Below are 12,321 nucleotides of genomic sequence, written 5' to 3' on the forward strand. Positions count from 1 at the left end.
TTCTGTGAGTTTACGTAACCACTTAAATGAAACCAGGCTTCATCAGAAAAAAAGGTGATATTATGAAGTTCACCGTAGTTGTTTAAAAACCATTCACAAAATACAGCCCGTCGCGGAAAATCAACTTCATGAAGTTCTTGCTGACAAGTTAAACGATAGGAGAACAAACGCAAATCTTTTTTTAACACTGTGTGGCAGGTACCGACTGATACTCCCACCATTTGTGATAAAACACGTACAGAAGTTCTTGGCGCATTTTCCATTATTTGTTGGACATTTTCTTTTAATTCTTCAGTCCGCTTTTTAGGTCGGCCGCTTCCTTCTTTTCTTGTTACACTGCCCGTTTCACGAAAAACATTAACACAACGCTGAACTGCACTTTGAAAAATTTTGTACTCAACAACGCCGGGAAATTGATTTTGAAATTCTATGAAACATTCCTCAATAGAATACTTCCATATTCCATCAATCTTGCGTCCATTTCTAAAGTAGGACTCTATGATAAACACTTTTTGTTCTTGAGAAAACACCATTTTAAACGCTTTTTAAAACGAAAATATTCAAATTGATAGCGGCGATATGGCGCTTTGACAGATGACGTTTAAGTTCATTTGCTATACGCTACGCCCTACGTCCAAATTTTCAGAACCAACTTGACCACGTTTTATTTGAACGTTCGTTACAATGCTATTAGCAACTAATATTAGTTCAGAGTAACTCTGTTACTATTAGCTGTTTTTGCCAAATCGAAAAGCCCTCAGATTACAGACAAATTTGTCTCTGTTCTGGGTGTTCTGTTTCTATGGTTCTGTGATACTACTGTCAAAGTCAAAACGATGTTTAGGAAAATATTAAAAGTAATTATTAATTTCCATTAATTAGGGAAATTAATATCTATTTATAAAAACATGGAGAAAAAGGATATAGCAGCCACATATATTAGACGAAATTATGAGAAACTTCAGGTAGGTATTTTAAAGTCAATAATATTTGGTTTATTTGAAATAAATTTTAGACGTTTATTTAAATCCAGGAACTATACCTATTTTTGGATAATTTTCACTTTGATATTTATCCTTTACAATGAAGTACTTTCTTATTACTTTAATACTGGCAACTGGTACCATTTAAAATGCAAAAATCCCAAGGATTGCTCAAAAATATTGTTGGTGGCAGATCCACAAATAATTGGTAATACAAAAGAAGTAATTCATTTTCTTACACCTATTAATATATTTGATAGTGATAGGTAAGGAAGAAGTATTTTAAATACAACTTTAAACAGTTATTAACTGTTGTAGATATGTGAAAAAGACATACTTCTATGCATTCGATTTTGTTGAACCTGACATAGTTATTTTTTTGGGAGACTTGATGGATGAAGCTCACATAGCCACTGATCAAGAATTTTATGAGTACGTCGGCAGGATTTTCAATATATTTTTAAAGAATGAAAAAAGTTCAAAATATGTCGGAGTATGTGAAAATGTTTTTTTTGTGTGTAAATTTTTGTAATTATTCTTTTTTAGCATATATGGTTGCCTGGTGATAATGATATTGGTGGTGAAGATACTTGGGTAACACCGAGTAAATTAAAGAGATTTGAAAGAGCTTTTTCTCAACCAGACATCATATCCTTGAACAATGTTACTTACTTTAAAATTAATAGGTTGACCTCAACCATTCCAGCTTATAATAATGCTAGAGAGTTTTATGATACCAGCCAAATATTTGTTGGATTGAGTCACGTGCCTCTGCTATTTAAACCCTCCATATTTGTAGATAAGGTAAAAGGGAGATTGATTTAAAATTTATCGGAGATTCGCATATAATACTAGAAAACAATATTGTAATATTATTTAAATGTTTTTTTTCTTTCGTTTAATTCAATATAGCACTTTTTAATTACTATTTAATGTAGGGTTCTATTATTTTTAAATTTGATAATAGTACTTTTTTAGGTTATAAGTAAAATGTTGCCTCATGTACTATTTACCGCCCATGAACATAAATCTATGATAATCACTACGGATGCTTTACTTAGACGTGAATTTCAAATTGTACCAATTACACAAGACAATAATCAAATATTTGAATATTCATTAGGTACAACAGATATGTATGAAATTTTAATTCCGACTTGTTCGTATCGCATGGGTACGACAAAAATTGGATTTGGTTATGCAGTGATAGGTACGTAAATAATAGTTGAGTAGGTATATGTAATAGCATGTTATTAGATGTTATAATTATACAGTTCCACAGTAGGTATACACTAAAATTCTGACTGATTCAGTATTATTAATTTTACCTATGACCACTACTGTAAATACTTAAAAACACACCGTCTGCGATCAATGTAAGATTCCTATTACCTACGGTAAAAAAATCGCACAGTTTTCCTAGCAACCGCCTAGCAACGGTCAAGCTGCTAGGAAAACCGTACGATTTTTTTACCAAGCTGTGCGATTTTTTTACCGTACGTAAAATAGGAATCTTACATTGTTCGCAGACAGTATGTTTTTAAGTATTTACAGTAGTGGTCGTAGGTAAAGTATAGTACGTAATACGTGGTGTAATGCAATTACGCACTCGCCGCTACGCGGCGTCATGCGTAACTTTTTCATTTGTGCGTAAAATGCTTTTTACAACACTTATTACGTAATATACTATTACGTGTTCAGTATACAAATAGTAGATGCCGAGTATAATATATAAGCATGCTAGAGATCAGGTATTGTGAACTATATTATTCAAAATATGACTATATTATGCAGCAATAAAATTTATGTTAGTCTGTTTTAATTTGAAAATTTCAGCAAATGATAAGTTGAACAAATTATTTTATGCAGATTTCTTAAGAACCTGAGTTGTGCAGCGCTTCATTTTTGAGATACAGGGTGCTCAAATTATAAAATTATTTGAAGGACTTTAACCACTGATTTATCTAATTAGAAATAAAAATTTTAAACCATGGTATTAATATAATTTAAGTTTTGTTAAACTGTAAAGCATTTTCGAAAGAAAATATTTAATTTCAAACATCAGGGACATCCTCTCTAAATTTACAGTTTGTCCAACTATTTGTAAACTATTCTATTGATCATATTTTCCTTATCTGTCCTCATTAATATCCCTTATCTTTTTTTTATGATTTGAAAATGATCTTACCATACCAATCAGAATAAATAAATAACCCTAAAATTATTCATGATATACATAATGTGTCAAAAGTTAAAAAATTGTTAATGTAGAAATTTAAATTTTTTAAAAAAAAATAATTTGTATTTAACTTATTACATACAGAGTGACCCATTTGAAAGCGGGCCACCCTCATAACATTTTTATTTATGGAGCGATTTTGACGAAATTTTTTTTGAAATGTGAAGGGGGAAAAGGTGTATTTTGGGGCCAAGTGGCGTCCAAAACCAAGGCCTACTAGATCATATTCAGAGGCTGAAAAATCCAGAATCCATATTAGCGATTTTTTTAGAAAAAATCTGCGTATGCCACAGGATTCGGCGTCCCCTGAAATGGATCTGTACCAAATTTTATGAAAAAATATTCAAGATTAACGATTCTACGGCTAAATTGCTGTTAAGGTGTTTATTATGCATTAAGAAGCGTTTTATCTAGTAACCCATGCGATAACAAATCAATCACAACAAATGTTTAATAACAATATTTAATAGACATCCCTATATCAAAATATAATAAAACAAACAAAAAAATAAACGAGAAATTAACATAAAATATACAAAAAATAACTTTAAATTTTGGATTTTTCAACTAAATCTCCATTTAATTGAACGAATATTTTTGTAAATGTTGCCTCGTCACTAAAAAAATTTAATAAATAATGTCGATCCCACAGTTATTCATAATAGTGGCAATCTTTGTTTTATTTAAACATGCTTTAATAATACAGCTCCATAGTGATGAACAATATTCTTAATAGCAGGCTTTGCAATTACTTAAGTCGCAGATGACTGAACAAAAGACGAATATGTCAAATTTATTAGCTCAATAGTGAAATTTACGTATTGTTCCTTAAGTGCACTGTCAAAAAGTATGACTCTGTAATTTAACGTTACAACATAAGATTGAAATAGTAAAACTTTGTGATGACAGAGACAGATCCGAAAGGGAAGTACCTCTAATTTTTAGTGATAGACATCAGAAATTCAAAATATTAGCAAGTCTACCATTGGGCGAGTGAGCAATATGTTTAATGAATACGGAGCTGTATCTACACATTTAAAAAAATATTAATGTACAACAGCCAAGAAGAAGCAATGAACAAATTCAAAATTATTTCACCGAAAATCCGAAAAAAGTTTAAGAATTGCTAGTTTGGACCTACAATTACCACGGGACACCATAAGGAAAAAACTTAAAAAATACAATAATATGAAGCCTTTTAAAGCGACACCTTAGAAGACGAACGAATGAAATATTGCTTATAGTGCCAAGGAGAATACCCCAATTACAGACATTTTCTAAAAAAAAATTGTTTACTGACGAGGCAATATTTACAACCAATGGGACAGTAAATTCACATAACACGAGGCATCAGGCATAAGAAAATCCGAATGGGTAATAAACTATAGGCGACAGTATTCATAGAAGGTAAACGTATGGTGCGGTATATTAAATACCAGAATAATTGGCCCCTTCTTTTCTGAAGGCAATAGCCAAAGTTTTTTACATTTTTTTAAAATGAATTCTCGGATGCTATTGATTAACTTCCACTTGCAGAAGTGGCTGGTCTACTGTTTCAATTAGATGGCTGTCTTATCCACAACACCAGTTTCCTCCCAGGGCTCCCGACTTAACTCCCCTAGATTTTTTTCTTTGGGGGTTCATTAAAGAAAAAGTTTACTACACTCGTCCAACGAATTACAACACATCAGTTGTCTAATGTTATAGCACACATTCAAAGACGATACAATAAATGCATTCAATTAAATGGAGATTTAGTTGAAAAATCTAGAATTTAAAGTTAATTCATGTGTGTTAATTTAATTTTATTTTACTGCGTTTTTTGTAAATTTTATGTTAATGTCTCATTTGTTTTTCTGTTTGTTTCATTGTATTTTGATATAAGGATGTCTATTAAATGTGTTATTAAATATTTGTTGTGATTGATTTGTTATCGCGTGGGTTACTAGATAAAAAGCTTCTTAATGCATAATAAACAATTTGACAGCAATTTAGCCATAGAATCGTTAATGTTGAATATTTTTTCATGAAATTTGGTACAGATCCATTTCAGGGGACGCCGAATCCAGTGGCGTACGCAGATTTTTTCTAAAAAAATCGCTAATATGGATTCTGGATTTTTCAGCCTATGAATATGATCTAGTAGGCCTTGATTTAAAAAAATACTGGACGCCGCTTGGCCCCAAAATACACCTTTTCTCCTTCTACATTTCAAAAAAAATTTCGTCAAAATCGCTTCATAAATAAAAATGTTATGAGGGTGGCCCGCTTTCAAATGGGTCACTCTGTACCTATATAAAAATGCATTTTTACCAAAAAACATCTTGGATTATTTTCACTTTTGATTAATTGAGCCATGAGTTGATCTCATTTTAAAATAAACAACATTTTTACACTGAAAAGGCTCGTTCTAGGAATAGATTAGAAGAGAACTATCGAACTATCAATATTTTTTTGCCATGTTCGCATGCACAATTTAACTTTCTTTGATTATAGTATGGTTGATACTTATTTCTCTCTATGGACTCTTATTTTTGGTCAGATTTAATTACCTATACAATTTAAGACATCCTGTATAGATATACATATCTTTTTTTTTGCAGAAAAAAATGAATTGCGTTTTACCGTACTGTGGTCTCCTTCACGTTTTCATCAACTTGCAAGTTACTTAATTCTGTTATGTATTTTTGTTTTATCTCATATATTTATCAAATGTTGTTACTGTATCTAAGTGCCTTCTATATATAAATTTTATTATTTAATTTAGTAAAACATGTATAATAGGGATTTAATATATATCAGCCATTTTTATACATTTGTCTAAGCACAGCTATTAATAAATAATTGCTAGAACTATTAACAATAGTATATTTTTAGTGTAGTGAATTTCCCTGGTAAGTACAGTGCGACCTTGATAATCAGATATACTTTAATTTGGATACCTATAAATTTGTAGATTTGAAAAATCAAAATCAATATAAGTACATATGTGCCAATCTGGGACTACAATGCAAAGAACAGTGTGTAAGAAACATATATTTTTGGCAGTTATTACCAGTATAACAAATTCACTAATCTTGATTAACAAATATTTTGTTCTGTAGTGTTAAAGACGGACAAGTACTAAAAGTAATATTTATTATTTAACAGAACATTCAAACAAGGATTTATTAAGTGAAAGAGATTAATAACAATTTCTTAGTGCAAATTTCTAAATAACTTGTATAAGTTTTTTTCCCAATATCTTGCACAAAAAGAGCACTTTACTGGAGGATGGAGAACTTGAAAAAATGAAAGTAGGTTAATTGCTTCCAAATTTGGAATATTAAAATAAATTTCAAGTCTTCATAATGAAAAAAACACTCCCTACACAGAAAATAATTATTTTGTTCATGACAGTCTACTTAATTTTTCAGAGATGAGCTAGATTATTTCAGAACCAGATTTATTCCGCAATATGGAAAATTTTTGGCTAGAATTTTTTTTGTTATTGACAATGGTTAAGAGGATCTGAGGATACCCTGTGCGTTTTAAATATTGGAAATGGATGATTTATGTTTGTTAACTGATGTGGTACCATTAAGTTCTATGATCATTCAATCATTTTAAATAATTTCTTAATAAGGGACCTCCTGTATACAGTGACTCATTTTAAACTACTTTTTTTGTTCATTTGGACAGGAACAACATTTTATTTGTAAATGAGAAATATAAAAGTTTTTCCTTTTTCTCCATGTGAACACACTGTATATTAATTGAAGCTTTTTTTTACTGAAGTTCAAATTTCATTGCATCGGGGTGTCGCTGTGGCAAATGGGGGTTTACATAATTTAAAAAAAATGCATACCACCGGGTGTTTGAAAAACGTGTTCTTTAGTAGTAGAGAAGTTTTTCATTTGAGGTTTTTTAAGAGAAAAACGCGAATTTATTTTTGTCAATAATATGAAAGAACGAACTCCTGTCAAACTGCATTTTTTTTAGGAAGTTGTAAATAGTAATTTTTAGTGATGTAAAATAGCATGCTATTTAGTTTTGGGTGATATATATCAAAATATATATCATTATATATATCAGATGAATTTTGTTAAAAAAAAACTATATTCAAATTAGTTTTTTTATATTGCTAATGCCTTGCTGATTAATTTGACACCAAATACATGTCATATATATGAACTTTAAGAAAAGTTATCAAGTGATCTTTATTTTTTTTTCATATTTAGATTGGAATTTTATATTTTTTTTATCATACTGACTTCTAATTTTTGTTGCGTGCTACTGACTGTTTATAAGCAAGTACGCTGTTTATTAGCAATTTAGTTTTATCAACCCAGAAATAAAAAATGGGAAATTTCTAGAACAAGAAAATTTAGTCTTTGTATGTCACAATACGTACTTAAAAAAAATTAAAGATAAAAATTGAAATAAAAATTATCAAAAACTTATGATAATAAAGAAACTGCTTTAAAGTAGTACTTAAAAATCTGAAAATTTAGGGGTGTACTATAAATGGGGAGAACTAAGAGCGCACGTAATTTCAACTCACCCCTTCCACCCTAGGGGGTGGGGTGAAGGTTTTTTTTTAGACGTACCCTATTTATTTTGCGATTTTCGGATTGTACGCGTAAAACTACCCCCAGAAACGCGTTCTTGGGGGTACGTCTAAAAGACCACCCCTCACCCCCTCTGCACCTACTAAGGTGGAAAGGGCCAGTTGAAATCAGGTTCGCTCTTAGGTCTCCCCACTTATAGTACACCCCTAAAATTTCAGATTTCTATATTTATTTTTGAAGGAGAAAAATGCTCATCGAAAAAACGACAAAATCCATACGAGGGTGGTGGTTTGGTTTTTGTGCGAATTCGGCAAGAACGCGCTTTCGGGGGTAGTTTTACGCATAGAATCCGAAACTCGCAAAATGAGTAGGGTACATCTAAAAAAACCACCCGTCACCCCCTAGGGTGGAAGGGGTGACTTGAAATTACGTGCGCTCTTAGTTCTTCCCATCTATAGTACACCCCTAAAATTTCAGATTTTTATATTCATTTTTGACGGAGATATTCCAGGTACCCAAGAGCTACTACAGTCCAACTCAAGCCTACCACACCACAAGTTTTTAGTTTTAAAATGTAAGGTTATGTTTGAAATTTGGCTTTATTCATGAAATGGCGGGAAAATTGATATATATCAGCTATTAACATAAATATAATAGCTGATATGTATCAAAAACTGATATATATCAATTTGTTATATATTTTCACTCACATCACTAGTAATTTTACATTCAGTGAATGAAAGCATCGACGCTGACAAAATATATTTGATAAAAAAATGTAATATTTAAGGATGAAATTTTCTTGGCAATAACAATTGCATTTTTCTTAAAAATAGTATATCTCTAGAGCTTTCAACAACTGTCATTTATTAAGGCATGGTCCATAGGAAGAAATTGTCTTCGGTTCTTTCTTTACAAACAACTAATGTTTGTAAATTGCAAAACAAAATCAGTTTCAATTAATCTAATTGATTACTACACACTTACAATTCTCGCACCCGTCACCCACTATTCTATCCTGTAATTGAACAGCTCAGTTGTGCAATTAAATTATACTACTACTATTCTATTTTAAAATAATAATTTCCCCTACTAAATCAGCCATACAACTGCACCCTTTGCACAGATAAATTAGTCTTTGTTACCTCTTCCAATCCCTTTTTGAAAGCAATTTTTTCCAAATCGTATCAAATTCTGCTAATAAGAAGGTATGTTGAAAATATTACGCATTTGATAGAATCAAAAGGATAAGGATTTTTGTGTGAGGATTTGCTCCACCTTGATATCCTGGAACTCACTAAACAGTATCAAGTGTTTTTTTTTAATTGAATAAATATCAAAACCAAGCAACGCTTTATTCATTATTAAAAAAAAAATCTTAGTTGTTAATATAAGCATAGATATAGAAATATTATTATTATTAATTTATTTAGAAATATACATTTCATAACTCAATAGTTAAAATTACTATTAACAAATAATAATTATACTATCACAATTTTCTAATATACTTTATGTTATCAGAATGAGAATCAGTCAATGAGATTTACTCAAAGAAACATATATAATTTCCTATAAGATATAACAAAACACTCAAAATAAGATTTAAATAGTTAAAAATAGATTTCGTTTATACAAAAATATAGAGATGGACACCCACAAGAAGGTACCCCAAAGATTCATAAACAAATATGTGGCATGAGTTTCTGCAGTAGGCTTCCAAGCAAACGGAAATGTGTTCTTCATTAATTCATGACCAACGTACAAAAAAATTGAATTCATTCCTGGATAAAAGAAAGGTCTACCACCCCACTTCCGTAAAATGTCAACTATCAGAAACAAAAATGCCTGTATAATGAAAGCCATTCCTGCTGTCACAAGAACAAATGAGAGTGACCACAGTTGTTTATTTATTGGAATAGGCCCGTTGTCTCGCGAGAACGAACATAAAGCTCCGCCCAGAATCCCCTAAAATGTAAATACATGTTTATCAAATAATAAATATACATCTACTTGTTTGATGCACACTTATAAACAAGTTCAATCTACAAGGTATCTTAAAATACAGCAGCCACAGGTTTGTTTCCAAGGTAAAACAATTGAATTTAAGTCAGCTTAGCTTAGTCCAATAATGCTTTTAACAGCTACTAAGGTGTTGTCTTACTTTTGATAATTTTTAATCAAAATCTGATAATCAATATAAGTTATATTATTCAAAATTGGTACACATCATAAAGGCGTGCGAAACAAAAAAAAATTACCCTTTGTCTAATGTTTTAACTAAAAGTACAGAATTTCTGAATGATTGTTGATTTTGCACAAAAAAATACTTCGTCAATAACTAAAATTGTTAGATGTGGAAAAAAATAGAAGACACCAAATTGACTGTATGTCTGGAAATGAAAGATTTCGTTCTTTCAATGAAGATTAATCGACTATCTAGGACTGAAGTGATTAGGTAAATATGATCTTCCTTCCAGTTTCTGTTTCTGAATTATCTCGTATACAACAAAAAGATACAAAGCCTTCATAAATGATTATAAGCCATGTGACCACGGAACTTAGGCAATCAACACTGCAAGCCTGCTACAATCAAATAAAAATCCGTAAATTTTAGTGTCACCAATATTAAAGATCCATTTACAATGAACAATGACATACCGTTACATCTAAGCTTGAGATAATGCGACCGCTAATTGATTGAATAGAATCACATGAAAAATTACACCAATCACCAGCACATGAAACAGAATGTTGTTTTCTTGATCTTATTTTAATAATTTTTAATTTTACAGAATTTTTTTTTGCTTTTGTTTTTTGGTTTTTTTTTATGTTGGCCTATTTCGGCTACTATAGCTAAACATCGATGCCAGGAGACGAGCAACCCCCAATCTGGAAATTTTGCTGAACCCCTACTTTGTCGTAGGGTAGGGATCTTTTAGTTGCCTAACATTGTTTAGACAAGGGACCAACGGTTTTACATCCTTTACGAGGAATGGTATATCTTCCTATACAAACCTCGCTTAAATTTGTATAGAATACACCGAAATACAGGCCATTAGAAGGTGAATGAGCATCGCGAGCCTTTCCCGGATGGTCACCGATCTAATTATTAACTGTGATCAGCGTTGCTTGACTTTTCATATCAATACCATGAATGCTACCGAAATTGAATTGCCAGCATGAAGGAAATAAAATGACTGTTTGAAACAAAAATATTGGTCACATGACTTGTAATCATTTATAATGGCTCTGTATTTGATTTATATCTTTATAAAAAAGGTTCATATAACCAGTTGCTAAAAATCTTTCATTTCCCAGAAAGTCAATCTCATAATTGAAGAAGAACGCTGATAGCTCACGATCGGTTTGTTGTCTGTTTTTGCATTTTAATAATCCATAAAATGTGAATTTATTAGAATAACTGGTCATAAATATTTAAGGGGGAAACCACATTAGGAGATTCAAAACATCAGAGTTTTTTTTATTTCATAAATTGTTAGTATAACTATTCAAGAATATACTGCAAAAATTTCAAAATGAAATTCCTATTCTAATTTTATGAACCTACTATAAAACCGACCGTCCATCGGGTCTCAGGCGCACAGCAGGTAGGGCAGAGCATTTGTTCAGATAGTCACTTATTAAGCAATAAAAGAACAGATGCAAGCTCAAAATGAGACCCATGAGGAAGAAGGATTGTTATATGGTGCGGAAATCACTGATTGATCGATATGCACCCTATATTATTGATAATTTTCTCAAATTTCTAATTTTCAGAAATTATCAAGTGTTTTTCTTGAAACGATATTTTTTTTATTGACGGGAACTCTAGCTCAAAAAGTTATGATGGCTCATTATAAAAATTGAATGTAAGAATATGAACCAATAATCGGGATGATATAATTTTAAGGGTGTTTATTTAATCAGAGTGAAAAAAAAAATAGCGAAGATCGATACTTTTTTTCAAACACCTGTCAAAACTAATTTTCACAATTTCTTACCCGCAATGAGGTTCAGATTAGTAGAAAACATGTTAATAATGCAGGAAAACAACCATTTTGCTTTCAGATCAAAATTGTTACCTCCACATTTCCCGTAAAAACCAACTCGGATGACTTTCGGTGGACAACAGAAAAAATTTGTAAACGTAGTTAAAAATATTAATAAAATAATGTCAAAGTTTGATCAAATGCTCCTCTGCATTTTTTTATATTACATACAATTTTTGACCGAAGACATAATCAGTATAAGTATAATAAATTATATGAAACAAAACTGAAATATAAAATAAAACAGAGACTTCAGTTCGTCTCTATCTTGAAATACTACTAGCTTAAAGGGCCCCGCACAAATCTTATGGAAATTGGGTCCCAGTCAAATTCGCTGAATTTTTTATATGTGATAGAGTTCATCATACTGGTCAATTGTCTCAATGGCCACAAAGCTCAAAAATGGATAGTTTGGCCTGTACAGAGCTTTAAAGCTCCGAATATCCTCCACGGATTTATGTATATGCGCATTGTGTATAGACATAAATAATAGCCTA

At 31.1% G+C, this 12,321-nt stretch overlaps 2 protein-coding genes across 3 annotated transcripts in view; one reads left to right on the forward strand and one right to left on the reverse strand.

Moving 5' to 3' along the window:
- Nucleotides 1–814: 814 nt before the first annotated feature.
- Nucleotides 815–6,076, forward strand: LOC108916211. The gene is made up of 6 exons (XM_018722419.1): nucleotides 815–965; nucleotides 1,016–1,249; nucleotides 1,302–1,476; nucleotides 1,530–1,787; nucleotides 1,962–2,193; nucleotides 5,826–6,076. The coding sequence occupies exons 1-6, from the start codon at nucleotides 952–954 to the stop codon at nucleotides 5,951–5,953; spliced, it is 1,041 nt and encodes a 346-aa protein (XP_018577935.1). The 5' UTR covers nucleotides 815–951; the 3' UTR covers nucleotides 5,954–6,076.
- A 3,078-nt stretch (nucleotides 6,077–9,154) lies between these two features.
- LOC108916210 (heparan-alpha-glucosaminide N-acetyltransferase) overlaps nucleotides 9,155–12,321 on the reverse strand; it is an 8,785-nt gene continuing 5,618 nt past the window's right edge. For both annotated transcript variants that reach the window (XM_018722416.2, XM_018722417.2), the window contains one exon: nucleotides 9,155–9,740. In XM_018722416.2, coding sequence (XP_018577932.1) covers nucleotides 9,378–9,740 — 363 coding nt within the window. In that variant the 3' untranslated portion in view covers nucleotides 9,155–9,377. The remainder of the gene's footprint in view (nucleotides 9,741–12,321) is intronic.

Source organism: Anoplophora glabripennis, unplaced genomic scaffold, assembly GCF_000390285.2.
Source record: "Anoplophora glabripennis isolate ALB-LARVAE unplaced genomic scaffold, Agla_2.0 scaffold1497, whole genome shotgun sequence".
NCBI lineage: Eukaryota > Metazoa > Arthropoda > Insecta > Coleoptera > Cerambycidae > Anoplophora > Anoplophora glabripennis.